This window comes from Cololabis saira, chromosome 13, assembly GCF_033807715.1.
Source record: "Cololabis saira isolate AMF1-May2022 chromosome 13, fColSai1.1, whole genome shotgun sequence".
Lineage (NCBI taxonomy): Eukaryota > Metazoa > Chordata > Actinopteri > Beloniformes > Belonidae > Cololabis > Cololabis saira.
Window position 1 is genome coordinate 7,842,715 of NC_084599.1, and position 24,988 is coordinate 7,867,702.

The window sequence follows — 24,988 nt, forward strand, 5'->3', positions numbered from 1 at the left end:
GACTGCTGTAGCTGTGTGTGTGTGTGTGTGTGTGTGTGTGTGTGTGTGTGTGTGTGTGTGTGTGTGTGTGTGTGTGTGTGTGTGTGTGTGTGTGTGCAGACAGACAGAGAGAGCATGCCACCTTTTAGAGTGCTTAGGGTAGGGAGCCCTTTCCCTTTTATGGAACAGAAATCAGCAATTGACCTGTCACTTTTGCTCTGATAGCCATCTCTGGAAAGCAGGTCATGCACATATGTCCAAAGTGCCTCTTAACTGCATTTTATGAAACCAGAAAATGTAATTCGATAATGATTTGACTTGCGGGAGAGAGCCAGTCAGCTGGGAGTGAGAGCATGCACCGTCGCCACTGGTGAAAGCAGCTCGTGCAGAATAAAGGCCACATTTCTGCAGCCATATTTTTCTTTTCAGCAGCAGCAGTGAAATCTGGACGCAGCAAAGCGATAGGGGCATTTATTTCAGCCGTTTCCTTCAGGATGTTTGCAGCTGAACATCGTCCGCATCAACCGTGGTCAGCGCCGAAATCAACCATATGCTGTCTTTCTTCCCAGGCCCCGTTCCTTATTGAGGTTCCCAGAGACAAATAGCATGGCACAAAACTAATTAGTAACCAGGAACTAGTTAGGAGATGCCCTTTGAAAAACATATCCTGAGGCTGGATTTAAATATAGGGACAGAGTCAGTGACTGAGTGTGCCTGGGAGATCCCGGCCTCCAGGCGCAGCAGCACTTTCACCCCTGACCCTCATTATGGGGAGCGGATTCCTGGAGGGGTGTAACCCCTGGCTGCTTAAAGTACAAGGGCATCGGAGGACTGCACGGCTCGTACCACACCAGTCGAGCGTGGCCTGCCGTGCTTCACTCCCCGGGCCACCAGAGCGACGCAATACACCGAATTAACAGCAGCCATCATTTTCCCAGTGTCTTTTTAATAACCTAACAGATATATTTATTTTTACACATCTGGTTTCACTTCGTTGTGGTTAATAGGAATGAAGTTCTTTGTAATCTTTGTAATCATAACCCTCTGAAATAAACCTCCAGAGTCAAAGAAGTGATGTAAAAGAGCTAATTATAGAAATTGATGCAAACGAGAGAATGACGGGATGAAAAACGTACTGAGAGTCTAAGCAATGGCTGACCCTGTAAGGTATGTTTCTTCTTCATCGTGCATGGCTGTCCATTTCCTTGTAATTGTGAGTGGTGTGAATAGTGAGTGAAGAACACCCTGACCCCCACTCCTTCACCCCTCCTCCTGCATCGGTTGATAATTGTCATCATTGCAAACGTGCCTGGTTTATATTCATTAGCCCAACACTCCCAGCAATCAGGCCAGTGCCAAGGGCAACAGTCCTCTTTATGAAATCACATTTCCTAATAGTAGCGTTCTGTAATTATGAGCCATTAACATCTATCATAACGTTCCCCTGCATGTCATGCATTTTAGAAGTGGGTTTGTGTTTTCCACGAATGCCACTGTCATTATTAGCATATTCAGTACAATGGAAGCGGTTTGAAGATTGTTGACGTGTTGTTTTTGTCGCAAGTGCACTTCTTTGTGTATGCATGAGTACGTGGCGTGTTATATACGAGACGACTGCAACTGCATTGGCCCTGAGGTGCAGAACACCAGAGCCAAACTCAAAACAGCAATGTGGTTTTTAGTCAAATCTTTCATTTGTTGTGTTTTTATCCACTGCTGATGTGTTCCTTTCTCCTTGTTTTTATTTCATTAGATGTTTTTATGCACCTCAAGGCCACTGACTGAACTATGTGTGCTTTTAACAAAGTAATTAAGTTAACATTATCACTTATAATTCACATTTGAGTTAAATATAAACCAACCTAATGAGTTTATTGATGAAAACACAAACAAACAAATGATTTGCAACTCTTTCATTTCATCCTGCAGACTGCTTTGCCTTTAGAGTTGCTGTTTGCGAAGCTCATTGTGTCTTAATTACTTTTAAACATCATTTTCTTGCAGGGATGTGGGAGTGAAGACAGGCTGCGATGCCTCATCTGCAAGGCCGAGGTAAATGTGAGAGCCGTGCGTGTTTGGGGAACTTGTGTGAGCTGTCTGATGATGTCTCCCCGTTTTAATCTTGGCTGTGTGAAATGTAAGTCATGAGTATTTTAAACAAACACCATTTAAGCCATTAAACAGTGTCTGCTTCTTGCAAAACAGCTTTAACCAGAGCAGATCCATAATACTAATGAGCAATCAGCTCTTTGTTTTGCTCTGCGATTTAGCTGATTTACCAGCAGTTCTCCTGCTTATGAGCTGTAAGCTGTCTTCTATTCCTTATTACTGCAGCACAACACTTGCTGTGGGAAGGGAGGGTGAAACATTAAAATATTTGGCAAAGGATACAGGGCATGTAATGACAAAATCTGTATTCATTTCATGAGCAAAAATTAATCATGCTCTCCTGTCTTACATTCCCGATGCAAATTTTCCATTGAGGCAGTGTGTCGTGTGTTTGTGAGTTTATTCCTGTGAAACGGCGGAGCTCATGTGTCATCACAGATGGGGCTGCATGCTGGATAAGGTGGGCACATTACTAACCATCCCAGATTAGGATGCATGCTGTTGATGTGTTGCTTGTATTCATGCTTGGGCCGTGGGTCAGAGCATCATCAACTGGCTGTTCCCTGTTTTATTTATCGCCAGTTTGCTGTCTGTTCCTTGTGAGTATACATGAGAGCCCGGTCTTCTGTGGAGGTAGAATGTCACAGTAACACCGAGCTCGACCTTTGAGGTGAAGACATTTCAAACGTGGAATCATGCACGCACACGTGGACACTGGTGGAAGTTAAATGAAACATGTCTACTGTGAGGACGTCTCCTCTGGCTGCTATTCTGGTGTGATGTTTTTTGCTGATAGGTTTCATAAATGCATGTTTCATCACTTGAAATGGGAGCGTGGGTAGGTTTAACTTGTTTCATTTAGGGGGTTTATAGTAGAAAGTTTGGAAAAAGTTTCATCTACCAAGTGGCAGCACGATAAGGAAGAGTATTAGGGCCAGGCAGGAGAAAAATAAAAATAATATTTTAGAGGAGGAAGATTTTTTATTTCATTATGCACTTCGAGAAAAAAGTCAAAATGTCGAAAAAAAAAAAAGTTGAAATGTCAAGATTAATGTTGAAGTACAATTTCGAGAAAAAAGTCGAAATGTTGAGAAAAAAGTCTGAATTTGATGACGATATTGATTTGAAACACATATCACACATATGCAGTTGCATAACTTCAGAAACTTAGCCTTAACGTTCCACTCCAAGGATGTAAGTTAATTAGTTAGTTACGGCTGCTGCTGCAGAGCTGTCAGTCGCTCTCCTGACTGGATTTGATGGACCAGAGGAGACATTTCAACTTTATTCACAAAATTGTATTTCAACTTTATTCTCGAAATTTCAGCTTTATTCTTGAAATTGTATTTCAACATTAATCTCGACATTTCGACCTTTTTCTCGAAGTGCACAATAAAAAAAAATCTTCCCCTCTCAAATATTTTTTCTCCTGCATGGCCCTAATACTCTTCCGTAGCACGAGCACAATTAGTTATTATCATGTGATTAATGATAATAGCCCCCCCACACCCTCACACAGCCCTCTCATCAACTTGCCACGTATCTGAATAATTTTCCACTGATTGTTTGTGCTGTCAGATTTGTTGTTGTTGTTTTTTTTTAACATCATCATATTAATAGGGACTTTTTTAAGGTCTTAATGAAATATTTAAGGAATTTTTTCATGAAAATCCAGAAATATACAGTTGGGGAGGCTGGATGACTCAGTGATGTCACAGTTCACAAACACGCAGGACTCACAGAATGAGACATTTTCAAACTTAGACCATAAAAATAAAAGCCTACAGTTCCGTGTGTCGAGGGGTTTGGGGTTGGTATTCACCTCAAGCAGCTACATTTTTTTTTTTTACATATTTCCCACTTTTAATGAAACATTTAAAATACAAACTTGATTTATGGACTAAAAGTTCACAAAAAAGTCTGATTGCAAAGTGTTTTAAATGTGGAATTGTATCAGATACAGAGATGTGGTTAAAACCTCCTATCCTGCATCGGGGTGTGGTGTTTGTAGTTTGTGCTGAGCTGAGCTGATGGCATCACAACCATCAGAAGGTACCACAGGTAACTCTGCCCTCAGAAACTTAGAGGACACCTCTCAAACCGGGGGGGCAGTGACGCTGCGCTCAGTCTGCCGCCGTCCGCCCGTGAGTGAAAATTAAATCTGGGAGAGAGGTGTCGGAGTCCGCAACGTGTTCCTGGAGATGCGTCTCAACACCGTCCCTCTGCTGAATCCTCGTCAGCACTTCCAGCTCAGTGTCACACACGCAAGACACCTGGGATGCTAATTACAGAACACACTTCAACATGTCACCATGGTCACATTATTTACTGTTTTTACTAGATGCACAAACTCATTTGTCCAGGACAGTTTCATTAGTTTTTAAATTTACTCTATTTATTGTTTTTATTAATGATTCTATGGAACCACAATTCAAAAGCAATGAATGTTGAACAGAAAATTATAATTTATTATTACTTTCAGTTTCAAGTTGTTTCAGTGACCATCATGAGCTTATTTTCTTTTCGTTAATAGAAAGGTACTAACAAAGGTGTCATGTTTTTCCCTGGGAAGGGAAGAGATGGTTTAAACCTCCATTCCGTACCCCCAGTGTTGCTTCTACTCCACATTTTCAGCGCAGATTTGGAGTCTTATTACAGTTAACTCATCATAACAGCTAATGAAAATGTCAAAATAGCTGAAATCTCTCAATTAATAATGCCTACTAAAACAGTAATCTAAAAACAATCAGTGATTTAATTAAAGAGTTCAGGAAATCTCAAGAAGATTCAGAGAAAGACACTGGAATGGTGCCTTTCTACAAATATTCCATCAATAATTAAATAACCCATAAAAAAACTGCTCAGGGAAACTTACACTTCATCAAACATCTGACTTAAAGGATGTATTTTGTATGACATCTACCAGTGGAAGAACTTTTTGCCATTAAAAGCCAATGTTTTATTAAAGATATTTCATAGGAGGGACAAAGGTATCATTAACCCTGTTTATTACTGAGACTAGGAGCTGTCGTTACAGACGAGAGGATTTTTCACAGATGCATAGACACTTCTGTGTGCTCTGTTTCTGTGTTGAGCCTGAACTCAGCACAGAACCAAGTTTACCGTGTAGAAATGAGGTGCCCTTGACTTGAGAAGTTCTGGCAACACGACCCTGAGCTGTCATGCTAACCTGCACACTCTCACCTGCCTGTAATAATGTCAGCCAGTTTTGCTTAAATGGAGGCCATTTTCATTGTTTTTCTGTTTCCCTGACAGTATTTGGCTCCAGGCAAACACGATTTTTTAGTCGTTACAACTGTCTCTGCTCCTCTCGTAACGATGAGGGGATGTTTCCTGAACTTGTGCAGCATCTCCAACTGACTGTTGCACTTGTCTTCACCCACCGTACCTGTGGCATCATCTTTAATTATTAATACCAGACAGTAAGTGTGTGAGAGACATCCCACGGAGAGACCTAACCGCCACGAACAGGGAATAGTGTCATGACTGCATGAATGCAGCGGCAACTTGCACCATTTAGACAATGATGGTTGGGAAGCTTCTAGAGTGTGATATGAACTCCACTATGAGAAGCTAATGCATCATTATAATAACATTTTAATGTCTGCGGTGGCATGGCTATTTAATATTTGTCCACAGAGAAATGTGTAAATCAGCAGTGGCTCTAATTATAGTAATAATCACTTGGTCTTGTGCTGCTATCGCTCTGTAATGCATTACTGCAATTCACCCTTGATGAACAAAGAGGTAAGGAGGTTTAAGTCATTAGGACTTTGAGCGGTACTGCCAACCATTTCTCTCTTTTTTTCCTCCATTGTTGTTCTTCTTATATGTTGTTTTTCATTGTTGCAGACGGGTCCTCAAATGTGGGCCATGTGTGTGAGTTATGCTAATTTGTTGGGGCAATGAATGCATTAATTTCATTAACACACGGCCTCAAAGCAGTAATTACCAGAGTAGGTGTGTCAGAAGCAATCATGTTAAAATTTGCCAGTTAATTATTAAGATTTTGTTCTGAGGGACTTGGATTTGACACGAGTCGCCGAGGGAAAGAAGAGAGGAGAAAGTTAATGCATTCCAGGGGCCGAGGCAAGGTGCTTGTAGTTCAACATAATGGGGGTGGCTGTGGCATTGTGGGCCTACTGGCACAATTTTTGCATGTTGACAGCTCACATTCTGGACTAATTACCACAAACAGTAAAGGTTTAACTGGTGCTTGGTCCAATCCAGGAGGATGCAATTATAAAGAAAAAGGTGCACAGCAGCATAATGGCCCCTGCTCCATCTGCATGGGGTCCAGCCGAGAAGACATTACTGGGAAACAGTGAAAGAAGAAGATACCCATTAATCCCTTCTTTTCCCCTTAAAAAGGGTGAAAAGAAGAAACTGTTTGTCTACTGATGCAAAGAAAAAAGAAAGAGATTTTTGGCACAAGTCTGAATTCGGCTGTTAGTTTATTCTCTTTTCTTAACACATGTATTTTTATCAGTTTGGTTTGCTCGCCATCGAGTATCTCGGGAAGATACACCACACTGCAAAAACCCAAAATCTTAACAAGAATATTTGTCTTATTTCTAGTTAAAATGTCTCATTTTAGTAAAAGAATTTCATTACACTTAAAACAAGGCTCATTACTGGAAAAAAAACAACAATGTTTCACCTGTTTCAAATAGATTTTCACTTGAAATAAGTAGAAAAATCTGCCAGTGGAACAAGATTTTTTTGCTTGTAATAAGAAGATAAATCTTGTCCCACTGGCAGATTTTTCTACTTATTTCAAGTGAAAATTTACTTGAAACAGGTGAAAATTATTAGTTATTTTTCTGGTAATGACTCTTGTTTTAAGTGTTATGAGATTTTTTGACTAAAAATGAGACATTTTAACTAGAAATAAGACAAATATCCCTGGTAAAATTTTGAGTTTTTGCAATGCAGATCTCCTCTAGTTTTCAATCACTTTGAATGTTGTGTTTAACTTTTTGCACCTCTTCTCGTAGCTGGTTTGCGGAGGTGAAGTGCATCTCTCCACCCCTGGCGGGTGTGGCATGTTTGAGATCTGTTGCACAGTTTTAAGTTAACGTACACGCATTAGACCAGGGCCTAAATGATACTCAATATTCAGTGAAGTATGTTATTTCCATATGTACAACCATATGAGCTGAAGAGCTCCCAACAACACACAATCCTGACTGACAGGGGGCACTGGCTGAGGAAATATGCCATTATTCCTTTCATCTTGATAAACACAAGGCTTCCCTGTCAATCCATTATTTTGTAATTTTCTTAAATCTTTTAAGAGATATCTGTTAATAACTTTGGCTTATATGTACTCGTTTGAACAAAAACAATCTTACCAGTGATGGTGAATCCAGTGACAAATGAGAAACCAGCATTTCTGATTTCCAACTGGTGACAAAAACAAAACAAAAACACAATGGTCAAGAGTCTTCTGGAGTATCGCTATGTCATGTTTTCCTTAAGTTAAAACTGCTAATGAGAATCACTGTTAATAGGTAGTAACCAGGAAGACTAAATGAGCTTCATCTTCACGTATTATTGGCACAGTGAATGCAGCATGATTGAAGTTAAGTGGCGATAAAGACGGGAAAACTGAATAGTTCTACACTCATCCAGGTCTGTGATATTGCAGCATCCTGCAAGTCTGAAAAGCTGAATGGATGACACGTTTTCAAGTAGTCCAAAGAAGAGCGACAGAGTTGCCAGTCAGTTTTTGAGTTGGAAACAGCTACAAACAATCATATGCTGTATTTTTACTTCAGTGATGAAAAATAATGTTTTTGAATATTTTTCATGGGTCCCCTTTAAGTCTTTAGCAAAAATGAGTCTTAAAAGACACAGATGGAACCAGCAAAATGTTGACAAATTCATACACCTGCAATCCAGATTTCAGGTGGTGGTTAGGTGGGAATCCCGAAGTTTAGTAAAACAAACATGTCTGATGTAGGTTTGAGAAGAATCCAGCTGAACAATCATGTTTTCATTGAGGAGGAAAAAAGTGAAGATGCAATACTCATAATTGTTTTATTTTCATGAAAAGCAAAAATAGACTGTATTTTATACAGAAAAAATACAATAGATGATCATGGTCACGTTTTTTTCTTTTTTGCAAGTTCATTTACTCTAATTTTCTAATCAAAGAAAACATTTGTGAAAAAAGCAAATGTACAAATAAACTATTTGTCTAGAGATGGGTCCTGCTTTGATTGGGATGGTGTCATTTCCAGTAATAAAACTGGATTTACTGCCCTTGACGTCGACAGAGGCTGCTGTGTGGTTTACATGTTTAAAAACTGTCACTTGGATGGGCTTAGCTGAAAAATGGGTTGCCACTGCAAGTCCTAATATACGGGATTCAGTCTAGACACACCCGCTCTGACCTGCACAACGTTCTCAGAACACCAAATCCTCTATCGCAGTTCTGCACTGCACCTTTCGCCAACCTTCCCCGCCTCGCGTCTGTCAAGTGTCTCCTTAAAGACGCTCGCATTTACACTCGCACAGCCCGTCTTCAAAAGAGAAAAAGAAAAGAGGAAAAAGAAAAAAAAAATGTTAATCATCACTTGATTTTATATGGAAAGCAGATTATCCTTTGATTCTGATGAGCGTGGCAGCTGCCAGACACTTCATTTGACTAAAAGCAGGACATTCTGTCGAGGCCTCTCATATGTCACTAAGCCACTGTTGGGACGGCGCTGTGATAGGAGATGACACATGAAAGGGATTCCTCCTCATGGCTTTCCCAGGACAATGAAATATGGCCTTGAGGTGTGTGTGCGTGTGTGTGTGTGTGTGTGTGCATGTAAGACATGCCTGTGTAAGCATGCACATTAGTTGCGAACCAGTTCAAAACAACAAGAACGCACATATTTTTTTCTTTGTGAAGCAATATCTTCCTTCTTCAATATGAATTCCTTGTCTAACAAATATATCCTTCCCCTAAATTGGAATAAAAGCTGTTTAAATAAGAACCAATACACGCTAAAACCACTGCCCTTGATGGTGGCATTTGGATGCACCTTGTGGAAAAGATTCCCATGTCATGAGATAACTCAAGACATCAGTGAGCTGGAGAGTCGTGCAGTACTAGCAAATAAAAAAAAAGACAACTCAACGTTAGCTGCAACCCACCCGAGAATGTTATACCTCGAGCAAACAAATACCTTGGGAAAAAAATAATCATTAACAGCCTCTATGATAGGGGTTCCTTAAAAAAAAAACTAAAAAAACCCAATTATGTTGCATGAGATTGCTATATTGTTGGACATTCAGGATTCATTCAGATATACTTGTTCATAAAGCAGCAAAAAAATCAATATTCAAGAAAATTAACAGCTTTTGTAATATAGCCACAACTTTAATGTTTTTTTTTTCTGCGTGTGGGCTTCATGAGGGTCATTATAAGATATTCAGAACCAGCCCGGAAAAAGGAAAAAAAAAGGAAAAAGGCCAGTGGAATGATCGTAAGTTTGGTCGGTTTCAAACTAATTATTCTCCTAGCCATGATTTAAATCAATAACCTGCCTTAAAATGCATCAGTGACATTTCACTGATAACTCAACCAGGTGCTATCAATTCCTCCTCGATAAATTGTATTCTATAAATATTAAATAATGACAAAAATGAATTAAAAAAAAAGAAACAGTAACTTAATGGGACAAGTGGAAAGGAACCTGAAAATAATGCTTCTGGGGGTTCTGCTCCTGCATGTTATGCACGTTTGGTGTAGCAGAATTTGACATAGTGACATAAAAACCAGAAATGGTGGTGCTCATGGACATGCTGCTTTTGTGCAGTTATATGAGACGTGTATGCGGGTACACCAACCAAAGTCAGTGTCCATGAATAGACGGAGACACCCGCTGCAAAAGACAAAAGACAGTGGCGAGGACCTACACTACGAAGACGATACAGCTCAAGACCAAGCGCCAACCATCTGACATCTGATGCAGGGCCAAGTTTTGTTGCAGTTCCTTCACTGGCCCCTAGAGGCTCCAAAAGCGAGTCAGTCTCCACCAACCTCCATGTTAAAATGTTCCACTTTAGAGCAGAAAGAAACATATTTACAGCCTGGTTAAAAAAAACAAAAAAACATTTTGGTCTCAACTGTTTGAGTTCACATCCATGACAACTGAGGGGGGTGAATTTTTTGTACCACATCAGGAAAGTTTATATAAAGCAATACTTTTATTTCGGATACGATTGATTGAGCTCATTGTCAGCTCAGCCAATGGCTCACGGTTTTATTATATATATATATATATATATATATATATATATACATATATATATATATATATATATATATATATACGTGTGTAAATAAACAATTTTATAAAAAAAATATTCAAAAAGTGGTTAACTTTAATGGCTCACAGTCGGTTTTATTATATATATATATATATATATATATATATATATATATATATATATATATATATATATATATATATATATATATATATATATATATATATATATATATATATATATATATATATATATATATATGTGTATATATATATGTGTGTGTGTGTGTAAATACACAATTGTATAAAAAAGTGGTTAACTATAATGTTTTAAAATATCCTATGTTTATCTCCAAAATTGTGGCCAAAACCCCACTCTATCACCATATTGTCAACCCCCCGCTCCTTTACTTTTATTTTTAAAAGGAAGAATGATCCTCTTTGAGGCATCACCTGTCAATCAATGTGCACCTAATGCAAGATCAGAATAACCCACTTCAGACTGTGAAATGCTTTTATCTCTTGCATGATAGTGACGTGTCTATTAATCACTGGCCTCTCCACTGCAACACACCCCAACATACACGTCACACGCACATGCAATATAAACATGTCCATGTCCACCCTTTCCTGTCTTTATGTCACTACATCCTACTTCACTTCCTGCAACGTCACATGCGCACGTGCATATAGATCCAAAGTTGACATGCCCATAAGCCCTGCTCTTTCTGGTGTAATGGCACCACCTTCTACGGCTCTTCCTGTTACATCACTCATGCACATCACATGCACATGCATGTACAGTCCAAAGGGCGGTAATATTTCAACACATTTCTGCATTTTTAAAACCTTGACAGGCGGCGTCAGATGGCTGAGAGGTTTACCTTCGGGGGCGGTGTCGTTTAAATCAAAGGTGGGACGATAATTGGCTTGAAAACATGCAGCCATGTACTCAAGACCCTTTAAGCAGCTATTGTCACCATGTCAACGTGGATGTGTCTGATTCCACTTGTCCTGTTTAAACGCTGGTACTGAACATTTGATGATAACTGTGGTGAAGGACACTGGCTGAATGTGTCGGTACAATGTTGGAGTTAATCCATAGCCTGCTACAGGTGTTGATAGAGTCTTGACATCTCTCCTCTCGTGCATCTAGGAGGAAGTGAAGGCGTGCCAGAAACCTTTATAAAATTACAGATATGCAGCCACTTTCTCTGTCAAAACCTTTGCTGTCTAAAAGTGACGTTAACCATTGTTTTCTTTCAAACAATCACCATTGTGATGGCAGGTATTGGCAGTTTGGTGTGTCCTGCACACGCTTAAACCCACCTGTCTTTTCTGCAACTGCAGAATGTGGTTTAGTTGGTTGCAAATCAGATGTCATTTACATCATAGCAGCATCAGGGTTATTATGGCGAGTGAGGCGTGGAACCCTTGGTAATTTTATTTGACCTCTATACAATGTTTCTTTCTCCTGCATATCATTCATTTGGGTTCATGCTCAGGAAGGTCCTGAGGCTGATCCAATTAACTTCCCCTTTAACTGCCTTTCAGGCATTGAAACTTAAACTGATGGAGAATTGATAAGAGCTCCAGCTGCTCTGCATGGTTGCAGTTTGGGAAACATCATTAGTTATTTATTTATGTTGCAAGAACCTAAATCAGTCTTTTTGGGGAGTTTAATAATACCGCTCCGAGGAAAGATGTGGTCACGCTTGCTGTGGGTTCCACTTCAGAGCTTTGTCAGCACTCTGCACTTCTGTTGCAAATGTTAGACCCATAAAAACATGGCAAGAGCCAGATCACGCTCCGCAGAAAGAGAGAGCACATTTCAATCACTCAATTCGTGATGAGAGACAAAAAATAAAACTTTACATCCCTGTTAAGCCATGTTGCACCCAGGGAACAAAGGGCTGAAAAGCTCCCTCTGGGACCAAAGGAGCTGCCATTACTTGCAGATGCATTGCTATTTAAGCTCTGAACAAAAGATGAGCTGGACAATGGCGGGAAATGATGGCTGCTAAAATGAAGGTTTGAAGTTCACACGCCATTATTTTTCTTGAAATCAACTTTTCCTCTGAATATACACTTCCCCCCACAATTTACCTTTGTCTTCAAACAGCGCCGGAGTAGTCATTATACTCAGACATAATGGACCATAATGACAGTAATTTCAGTATCAAATTTTCAAATGTTAAGGCTTAATTTATTGTGGTTAAGTAGCTTAGCTGTAATGTACATTCCCTACCCTTCTTAGCAGAGTGCTCAAGGAATGAGGAGTATAAAGCCAGGAAGGAGGGAACAGCAAGAAGGTTTTAAAGAGTCAGTCTCAAAACGGATGAACCCGAACAGTCTGGGTTTACTTGAAGTTAGAAACAAAAGAGACAAGCTTTCACTAGAATTCAGAGGAGTTTTCCGCTCCAGCTGATATCAGATTATGTGTTTTTGAATTTTAAATTTATGTGCATTTATATGTGTATCTGCATAAATGTAATAATTATATATATACAGTACTGGAGTTGAGGGGGGATGAGGGGGGATGAGGGGTGATGGCATCCCCCCTGAAATAAAAACGGTCCAAATCATCCCCCCTGTAAAACTGCCATCCCTCCTTTCCATCCCTTATGTCATTTCATCAATGAATGTGGTTTTACTGCTATTTCAACATTTAGAGTCGTCACCAGAAAAATAACACCAGAAAAATAACTTATTTGACAATTTTCACCTGTTTCAAGTAAATTTTCACTTGAAATAAGTAGAAAAATCTGCCAGTGGGACAAGATTTATCTTCTTATTACAAGCAAAAAAATGTTGTTCCACTACTTTCTACTTATTTCAAGTGAATCTACTTGAAACAGGTGAAAATTGTTGTTTTTACCAGTGATGAGTCTTGTTTTAAGTGTAATGAGATTCTTTTTACTAAAATGAGACATTTGAACTAGAAATAAGACAAATATTCTTGTTAAGATTTTTCAGTTTTTGCAGTGATCCATTTTACATATTGATAAGTTCAGAAAAGTGTTTTTTATTGTTGTGTTTTGATGTATTTGATGTAAGCCCAGTGGATATTTAAAGCTTACAGAAGGCTGCATTTAACTGCTGCTATGTCATTCCTGCAGTATTTCTGCAGGTGTTTTGGTCACTGCTATTATTTGTAATATATTATATTATTTGTAATCAGCACAAATTATCTGTCCCCATATGATAAAATCTTTTTTTATTTTAATTTTTTTTACAATTCGAGTACTGTATATATACACACACACACATATATATATATATATATATATATATATATATATATATATATATATATATATATATATATATATATATATATAATACAAAATGTGAAAATGACCACAGTCAAATGATTTGCAGGCCAAAAAAAGAATAGAAGAAGAAAAAAAAGCTACATAACTAGTTATTTTAAGTGAAATTTAAGCAGATGTCTTGTGCTTGAACCCGTGTTAGGAGTAAATAAAGGCTTAAATAAATACACACGCACTATTTCTGGATTCTCTTCCTGCTACTCTTGAGCAGCGTTAACCTTTTACATATGCACTTGTTTGTTCATCGACGTGTTCCTCGCAGCAGACCTTGCTAGTTAGGATCAGCGTATTCATTATCAGGATCCCCACAGCCATGATGCGCCGAATCTTTAGGTTCCAAACGGAGCTGTAAATTTTGAGAGAAGCTGACATGCCTGCCTGAGGGTTACAGCAGAATGCTAACGAGGCCACAGCGACATTTCCATCACCATACAGTCAGTCACACCATACATCAGCTCCGCGCCGAACATCTCCCAGTCATCGACAATTTCAGACGTAACACTTTATTAGTATCCCTCTCATCTTGGCCGTGTAATGAACGAGGCTATTTAGAGCAGATTTACGATATCCTTAAAACCTGATTGCTTAGAATTTGAGAATTATTCATAAGACTGAGGCGTCATCTGTCATGCAGCAAGTGCTGTTTTGTTGGGAACAAATGGTTTTGTTGTAGTTTTTCAAATGAACTACTTCTCATCCACTCTTCAAATGAGCAATTTACATGCATATATGTCCTCATAAAGGCTTTAATTAAAGGGAATGTGGCACGTGTGACAACCGACAATAAAGTTTCTTCCTAACTCGGCCGCTGAGCGGGGAGTAGCCGATATGGATGCAAATGACCATGAATACATGCATGTACTGGGTCATGCTGAAACTTTTCCTGAAAGAAAGAGCACACAGTTCACACTGTTAACGCTTTCAGAGCTCGATGTCGCACGTTTGATTTCACTGTGCTTAAAGGTACCCTCTGCTGAACTTTTTCTCTGATTAAACAATAAACTTAAATAATTAAATCATCCCCCCCCCCCTTGAGATGGATTTCCTTCTTTGGAAGATGAGAGCAGAAGAAGTGTCCTCGCCTTGTTACAAAGATTATTATGCTCACTTCCTGAGGGAGTGTGGCCACGCTTTGTGAGCGGAGCCTAGATCATCTCCCAATTACACAAGGATCCTGAGGCACAGGGTGGGGACCTAAGTGAAGGACCGGTTATACCCCCCCCTACACGCACACACACACACACACACACACACACACACACACACACACACACACACACACACACACACACACACACACACACACACACTGCTGTTGCTTGGAGGCATGACTTGCTGTAGCCACAGCCATCAATGAGGCCTCTCAGGATAGATTTACACACAAATAAAAGCAGTCTTATCTGGGCCCACATGTGAACGAGAACTGATTACATGGTCTACATTTCAATACTCAGGTTAAATGGAGTCAATTTCCTGTGGCCTATTTAAACCGATTTCACCCTGCAAACATAATGAAACCAAATCCAATTTATGTGCACTAAAGCCTAAAGAGATAAATTCACGTGTACATCGGAGAAAGTGTTGAGAAACAATTATCTTCAACAATGAGCGCAGTTTACGCCAGTTGATAATATACTTTTTTTTATCATCTCGCTTGAATACCAGTTGAAACTAAATAATAGTATCAGAAAATTTTTTAATTTTTTTTTAACTTATCTAATCACAATATTGTCATTTATCACCGTCACCATCATGTAGTAGTTTAAATCTATAACATAAACAGAATAACACAGTGATACAAGATGCATGGCCGTTTGCGATGTGAACTTGTTTCTGAGTGATTTCCGAATTAAAAGTTAAAACCATGCAGGACTACTTGGTTTGTTTTCCCATTCCTGCAAGATACGGATTTAGTTGCAATTGATCAACATGGAAAGGCATGAAGCAGTTAAGCGACTTCTGTAAGAGATAAAGGTGAAGACCAACCTCTGTGTAAAAACTGGTATTCTACGTTAACATATTAAAACACTACTTATGATGTATTATTAGTTATATTCAGCAGTTTCTAACAAATATTAGTCTGTATTTCTTAGTTTCTTGCGTCCATGAATGGTTGATTTATTACAGTAATTGTATCCTCTTAGGCCTGGGCGATTAACTGAAAATTCATTCATTCATTCACTGCAATTACCAACGTCAATTTTCCCGTGTCGGTACATTCTGTATTTTGATAAAAAAATAAAATAAATGTCTTTTTGACTGTGTGCTGATAGGCTAGTTTCTTTCCCCTTTAAGACGACGTGTCTGTAATCACGTGACTCCTCCCATCCAGTCTGAACGAAAATGGCTGATGGTTCAAACGAAGAAGCGGGTGACATAACAGGGCTGTCTAGTGTGAGACTCTTGCATTTCAACAAGTTCACACACTCTCACGCCACACATGGCATTTCTCATGCTGAGAAATTAACTCCAATGCAAAGTAACTCCAATAGCATGTTTTACAAACGAGTCACGGCACGTTACTGAACTCTCAGCTCAGAGCAGCTGTCTGGAGTTACCGACCAATCAGCCAATCTGAAAATAGATTTTTTTGTTGCTGGGTAAGAGTTATTGTACATTTATCGTTATCGAGGTAAAACTGCCCAATTTATCGTGATATTGATTTGAGGTCATATCGTCCAGCCCTATATCCTCTACATTTTGGCCTAAATTCCTTTGTCAACTTGATTGCGCACAAAAGAAAGCTCTGCTTTTGTGTCAGTTAATGAATCCAAGCACCTCAGAAGTTTGCTGACAAATTTAAAGATGAAGTTTAAATACAGTTATATTTTGACACTATAAAAAATAGTGTTTAAAATAAATGCCTTTAAGTAACTCAAAGGTAAAAAGTAACTCATGAACAAAAACTCCATCATACACTTGCCTGTATACAGTATAGGCCTGTGTGTGTGTGTGTGTGTGTGTGCGTGTGTGCGTGCGTGCGTGCGTGCGTGCGTGCGTGCGTGCGTGCGTGCGTGCGTGCGTGCGTGCGTGCGTGCGTGCGTGCGTGCGTGTGTGCGTGCGTGTGTCCAGGATGCATGAACGGTTCCACATTACTGCGTGTGTTTTTAAAGTCCCACACAGCTATTCTGAAGTGCCTCAGCAAAGCTCTTGATTAGTTGCGGTTTTATGTTTGTATGGTCCATTTAATTAGGTTATGTACGAGATAAAGGTCAGCCAAAAGTAATCACAAGGATTATTTACTCTTGTTAATTGAGGTTCCATCTTAACATCACCACTAAAGGTTAATGTTCTCTTGGTATATTATTTACTGCCCCCAGTCCAGAGGCTGGCTCAAACCCCGCGCGGGGAACAGGGCACACTCCACAGGTACAGATGATTTGTAGCATATTATTGACAGTAGCTGAACTTTGTGTAGTTAATGGTCCAGTCGTCATCCTTCTGAAACCCCCTCCAACCTTCATTTGAATAATCTGACTTTGGCTGTCATGTGGCGCGCTCACCTACAGTTTCCCGTCGGGGAGAGCAGCCCAATGCCAATCCTAATCCCTCCTTTAACCAACCACAGATAATTCTCCACGCATAAGTGAACCGCACACCAAGTTTTGAAGGGAATTGAAAGGTGGATTTGAAGTGACATTGTGATTAATTTTTGCTGCTCTCTAAATGACCCTTATTTCTGTCTTCTTAGGAAAGCTTTTCTAATAGTCTTTCCATTTGTTATTAAAATTACTAAATTATGAACCTGTACGTTAATAAAAATGGTAATTTAACTAGTATCTGATTTAATTGACTCTAAAAAAGTACTTAAACGTGTTTGCACTCTGGAAAATCGACATACCTCGGCGACAAAGAAATTGGAAAATCCAGCTGTCAAGATAATAAATTTGAGTATTTCATCACTGTAATCTTCATGCAATCTCCCTTTGTGCTGGTTCCTACCACTTGCTGCTAATGTAATAAATCACTTCGCTGTTTCAAATTTTTTCACGCGCTTTAGAGTAACTGAAATATATTCAGAAGACCCAGCCGACACTGATCCCCCCCTTGTTCTTAACTTAGACAGACTAAAACATTGTAACAGAGCCTTCAATCTTCATTATCTTCCACGGAGGTCAAAATAATATATATTCTGTCAATGGTGGGTAAGATGGAAGGTCTGCCATCATTCAAACTCTTTACCTTTATCCAGTTGGTGTTAATTTGGTGTTTTAAATTCAAATTTTATAATTCTGACACAATCTATATGTCAAGAACAGCTTTCACATGTATTAAAAAGTTATTAGATTAATCAGTAATAAAAAATTTGCACATAAACCCCATCATAACCTTTCAAATCTGAATAAAATACAGGTCATTGTTGCACTTTTTGCATATATTTTCTTCTACTAGCGGTGGTTCACATTCAATTTCAAATCACAACCCAGTCATTTATAATAAGTTTTGATTTTACATTAATGAACCACCCGGCAGGGCTTTTGGATGGTTCTGTAGCTACATGTAGGGAAACAGTGCTGATTTTGATTATTCCTTGTGCTGATTGGTTGTTTTGTTGAATGTGCTACGACCAGTGCTTAATTTGTCCATGAAGAGAAGAACATCAAAGGGGTACCGGAGGAGGGGGGGGGGTTAGGGCCTGGGAAATTTTTTGAGCATAATGCATTTAAATGCATCAATCTGGTGCACTTTGGAAAGCTAGAATAACAATAATAGGGTGTCTGCTGCCTTAACCTAACCTTGGAAACATAGATATCCTCTCTCCGGAGCTTCTCTACCCGGCTAAACTTATTCTCCCCTCCGTTTGTGTGAGCACAGAGCATGCACAGCCTTCACCGCTGATTGGCTGTTTCCCGTGCCTGTCTCTGTGTGTAACCAATCAGACGGAGCTGTGGGCGGGACATTGCTGGACACAGTGCAGTGACTGCAGGCAGAGACGCGGCTGCATCAACCCCAAAATAACGCAGTTTTAAATTGTACAAACACAATATTGGTATCGTTGGAAAGGGAAAAATGTCCTCTTAATTTTGGGGGGGCTGAGATCAAATTATGGGGGGCTTCAGCCCGTTTTTTTATTTGTAGTGAGAACATAATCCACACAGCAACCGACACAAATCCATTCATGTGTATGTGTCCGCGGCGCAAGGAGCACAGTGATTGTGCTGCAGCTGCCCTCATCGCCGCTTGTTGCTTTTCTGATTCGTTTTGAAGAATCATGCAACTCTTCCTTCTTTTTGAAAAAAGACAGTAAATTCAACTGTGTTTTTGACATGTTTGCGTTGCTCGCTGCTTGCTCCCCAGATCCAGCAAATTTCCAAAGTTTCTTTGGTCGGGGGCGTGGTTTGCTGGCCCATCTTTTCATTGCATCAACAAATCTCCGACTCTTTCAAATGACGTTAAATCTTTATAAACAACATGAAATGCTTGGGATTTGTTCTGTAAATGAATGTATGCATATTATTATTTTTTATACATTAAAAAAAACTTTTTTATATTATTATTGTTTTATATATATACGAGAGGTGCCGGATCTGCCCAAATAAGTCCCAGAACGCAGGGAGGCCAAAATCGAGAGGTGCCGGATCTTGTTCCGGCAGGATCCGGCACAAATTAACCCCTGACTACGACCTTAACCTGTACAAAACTTGACTGTGTTGCTCCTCGGAAAAAGAAGGTCATCAATCAGAGGACAGAGGCTCCATGGTTTAATTCAGAGCTGTGTACGTTAAAGCAGACATTGAGAAAGCTGGGAAGGTTAGAGCGTTCCATTAGGCTGAAGGAATTTAATATCAGTTTGGAAAAACAGCCTTTTAAAGTACAGAGGAGCTCTTGCAAAGTTAGAACTGCTTGAGTCTATTTTGGCATTGGACCATGAGGTTGGCTGCATAAATTTACACACAACTGCAAGTTGGCAGGAAGTCAGGCATGAGAATTTTGTGGATTTTCAAAGTAAAACACAAGAGAGGCTCATTTGTGTCTATGCTAACCAGAATGTTCAAGGAGGTCGTTTCCCCCCTTACATAATACTTCCAAATCAATCGAGCTTCATCGATAGGTAATCAGATTTGTAATGTTGCTGTAATTAAACTGCTACTTAAAAAAGCTGGTCTTGATCTCAGAATGCTAGAAAAACTGCTAAAACCTATATCCAATCTCTTTTTTGTTTCCAAAGCTTTTGAAAATAAGTGTTGGAAAACAACTAATCAACTAACTTTATTTAAAAAAAATGTGAAATTGTTTATTTGATGAGTCTCAGTCAGGATTCAGATCAAATCATAGTAGCCTACAGAAACAGAGCTGGTGAAAATCACACAATGATCTCCTCATGGAATCAGAGAATGGACTGTCGTCCACCCATGAGTGGACATGACCCACTTGTCCTGTCCAATTAGATCTCAGTGCTGTATTTGATACAGCTGATCAGAACATTCTTTTACAGGGGCTTGAGCATGTTATTGGTATTGAAGGAACCACATTAGTTTGGTTTAAGTCAAATGTAGCTGATAGATTCCTGTCTGCTCGTGTAAACAGGAAGTCTTCATACACCTGAGTAGGTCATTGTGTTCCACAGGGTTCTGTACTCGGACCATTGCTTGTCGTTCTACTGTATATATGCGTCTGTTAAGTACAATTATTAGGCAACATGCCATTAAACTTTTATTCTTATGCTGATGATGTTCAGCTATACTGTACCTATCCATGAAGTCACATAAGAACTGTTGACTAACTAGACTACAAACATACAGTATCTAATGCTACTATTGTCCGCTAATTTATTGTTACCAGTGTTGAGTTGAATACTTTGAAATTGTATTTAGTTACTGAATACTTGCCTTAAAATGTATTTTTGTTACTTTGTCTAATCAGAGTATTGTATTCTGAATACTTTGAATACTTTTGGGATACTTCATATTGATTTTCATTATATTTACGTATAAATATGGTGTATAATTACAAAAATGAAGACTACAATTGTTGGAGCACCTTGTTACAAAGTCACTCACCATTAATCAGGAGCTCAAACTCTCCTGACAAATGCACAGGAGCAGGAACAGAGGGCATGTTAATGCCAAAGTTCATTCATTTACTGGATAAAAATGAAAGGAATAACAAATACATTAAAAAAATATTTGTGTTTCTTTATTTAAAATTAAGTGCTTGAACCGACTTTAGCATTTAAATATTTTTGCATTTCTGCGCATCCATCTGCTTAACAAGATAAAACAAATCAAAGCTCTTCCATAAAATATAATATACGGTAAAACTAAATTCAGAATAGTGCAAGTAGTTTTGGTGATGTTACCTGGTAATTGTTGTCTATAAGACAAAATTAAGAATGCAAGTGCAGCCAAAATATCATTAATAGGAACAGAACATTTTACTATTGTATGTCATTAAAACAACTTTGTATTTAAAAACAAAATAAAAAAAAAAATATTACCAATTGAAACTTTGATTTACCATATTTACGTAATGTTTTCTGCCTTAAATGGTATTTCTAAAGTATTCTTACTGAATAATTTGCATAGAAGTGATCATTCCCAGTGACAACAAAATGGTTTGTTTGTGCTCAATTATTGTCTGTAGGCTACTCCTTTTCAGGTCCACAGCCAAGTGTAAGTTATTTGCATTTTTCTTTATATTTAATGAAACATACTAAGTAGGCTGTTGTAAACAGACGCTGATTTAACTTCAAATTGAAAACTTTTATAGCTACTGTACCTCAATCAAATTTACATGAAAAACGTCCCCAAAACAACAAGAAAACGCCAACTTGTAAATGAGTATGTGAGAGAAATTACCTCACACAATGGTACAGTAAAATAATTCACTAACAAGTAAAACTACTCGCAACAGACACCAGAATAAATAAAGAACTTACTTTTGTCTGTTGAGGCCTTTTTCCATCCCTGGAGTTGGATTGATCTGCTCCATGGATCTATTATAAAACGATCTGCTCTGGTGGCTCCGCCCACTTGGCCTGAATCCAGCTGAACACGCATGCGCATTAGCATTAGCATTAGCATGCGCCGATGTTAGCTGCTACTTTTTTTTTTAACAAACTTTATTCAACATTTCAAAAGTACAAAATTCCTTTGAGGAAACATTAGTTTGCAACTGAAACATTAGTTCACAACACACAAGCGAATATGTAAATCTATACATTTTTTTCCAAGATAATCATGTTAGCTGCTACTGGGGAGTGTTTAGGCGCAGGTGGCAGGTTATTTCCCAGGAATTATGGGAATTATTCATAGACGATTGCTCTAAATATTTATTTATTATTTACCTATATTATTTATCTTTGGTGGAAAGTAGAAAATATAGTATTAAAATGGTTTTACGAAAGTAACTGTATTTTAAATACCCCTGTTTAAACTAGTAATTGTACCAGAATACAGTTACTCAAAATTTGTATTCTAAATTGTATTCTAAATACATAACATGTATTCTGTTACTCCCCAACACTGATTGTTACTATGCTTGAATAAGATCAGTATTACTTTGGCAACTGGAACTACTGTGAGAAGCATTGATCAAAATCTGTCCTATAAATCACATATACAATACATTTCTTGAGGTGACAGTTTTCACCTGCATTATATTATTATAGTAAAGAAAATCCCATCTCAGAGTGATGCATTTGTTCTTCAAGATTAGACGACTACCAGCTCCCAGTTAGTGTTTGGAGGGAGACGTTTTCTGTACGTGCTTCAACTTTAGGTTTAAGGGCGGGGACACACCAACCTGACGTTGGTGTGTCCCGGCCTTAAGACCTGATGACATAAACATACTCTTCTTGTTTGTATATGTCACTATTAGCCTATTGTATTGCTTTCCTGTCATTTTAGCTTGCCAACCGATCAAGGCAGATACCAAGTCTGGTTCTGCTGGACAGTTTTTTAAGCCTATCAACCATGATTTTCCTCTCAAGTCTCATCTCATGCTTGCAAAGGATGACAATTGTAACAAAGTAAAAATCTGATGGAGTCTCTTGGGTTCTTTAGCAAGGCTGTGTTTATTATGCAGGCACAACATGAAATATGAAATATGAAATTTTGGACTTAATGGTTTTGATTATGAGGTGGAATGAATAGGATTATGTTTGAATCAAAATGAACTGGAATGATTTAGAACATAGTTTGGGTCCAATTGGATTATGTTTAACTTTATAAGCTTTAAGTGCTTTCTGTGTGAAGTGCCTTGAGAGATGACTTTATTGTGAAATGGTGCTAAACAAAAAAGGTGAATTGAAAATGTATTCTTTACAGAGTTTTTATTGGAGCAGTTAATTAAATGACATTTTGCAATTCCCTCAAAGCAAACAGGTCTGAAACTCAGCAGGGACCCTTTTCATATCACCCCATCTGCCTGCGAGGCTTTCCTCCCGGTGCACCAGCGACGACGGCCCATCCGTCTCTCTTTGCTGTGGCCGTCCATGGCAGACGGAAAAGAGACGTATCCAGTGTTTACCTTGTTTCCTGCCCAGTGTAAGCTGGGATCGGTTCAAACCTCTGCTGTCCTGAACAGGACAAAGCAGGTGGTTGGATGGAGGATTTGAATTTCTGGAAAGATGTTCTACATTGAAGAATAATGTTTAGTTGTCCCCGAAGGGAAATTCAACTGTCCAGCAGCTCATCAAAACATAAAAGCAACCACACTTCCACTCAGACAATAAATAAATATAACATATTATAACAATATTATAACAATAACATGTGTACTTATTTAACACAATTTATTTGTGGTTTAGCAATAAAGTGCATTTTTTTTTTCAAAAAGAAGAACATTATTGTAGGAAGCTGACATTCTGCAAGCTTGATTAGTATTAATAGAATATCGTAATATAGTATTAATAAAATATCATGGCATATTCCTTTTATTTTAAGGAACTAAATACTACGAGTATAAGACAAGGCAAAATGTTTTGATTCAATTTTAATCGAAAAAATGCAGAATGATATACAAAGACTAGAAAACAAATATGGGTTTTTAACTTTTCTTAACAACATGTATGAATAGTTAATTGTGACACTCTGGATTTGAACATTTTTACAGTATTTAACAACATTTACAACAAGATGAAAGCTCGTTGAAAGATAGTTTTGCAATCACTTAAAAGAATGATCTGTTCTGTTTTCAGCGGGGTGTGTTGTATTGTATCACTATTACATACTGTAGCTCGTCCGTTACTCATAACAGTGAGCGTGTATACAATGCGTCACATCATTGATGACCCCTGCAAGGCTTTTAGGAGTATAATTTCCTTCCTTTTTTTAAACCCCATTTTTTTTATCATATGACGCCAAATAGCTGCTCTCAGGGCTATCATTTTTCTGTGTCTGTTTATGAAAACAGAAAGCTAAGAGGATTTATCTTCTTCACCCGTCACGCAAAGACAATGAGGTGCCCAATAGCAACGTCCAGCTGGGAGGACGGAGGATTGGCACACCCTACCGTTCCCATTCCCCAGGCCCACTTCTAAAGACAGAGTCATGTTACTGCTATAGAGGCCCATCATTCTTGTCTGTACACACACACACACACACACACACACACACACACACACACACACACACACACACACACACGCACACGCACACGCACACGCACACACACGCACACACACACACACACACACACACACACACACGCACACACACACACGCACACACACACACACACACACACACACACACACACACACGCACACACACACACGCACACACACACACACACACACACACACACGTACATGTGAGTAGGGTGCAGTAATTACTGTATGTCAGTGTACTCTGGCTTGTTTTGACCTGGGCTTCAGGTTTCTTGCAATAATTGCCATTAAAAATGAGCAATGACAGTTGCAGGAAATACCAGCATCATTTCAACCTTTGCATTGAGGCCGAGTAGGAAATTGTTGGTACAAAACTCTTCACTTTTTTGGGAAGCATTTAGCTCGGAGCTATGGATAATGGTTTACTCACTCCTCAACAGGCCCTCGGGCTCCAGGTAGTCTCACATTGTCAAACTGCTCTCATTAACTCCTATAACTCCTGGAGAGACAGTCACAGAGTGAAGGCCTTGCATCTATCTATCTATCTATCTATCTATCTATCTATCTATCTATCTATCTATCTATCTATCTATCTATCTATCTATCTATCTATCTATCTATCTATCTATCTATCTATCTATCTATCTATCTATCTATCTATCTATCTATCTATCTATCTATCTATCTATCTATCTATCTATCTATCTATCTATCTATCTATCTATCTA

The 24,988-nt window shown here is 38.7% G+C and overlaps 1 protein-coding gene across 1 annotated transcript in view; it reads left to right on the top strand.

Moving 5' to 3' along the window:
• The window catches only part of LOC133457691 (uncharacterized), a 102,530-nt gene that overhangs the window by 14,627 nt on the left and 62,915 nt on the right, over positions 1-24,988 (top strand). Inside the window, exon 3 of the mRNA XM_061737000.1 lies at positions 1,984-2,031. Coding sequence (XP_061592984.1) covers positions 1,984-2,031 — 48 coding nt within the window. The remainder of the gene's footprint in view (positions 1-1,983; positions 2,032-24,988) is intronic.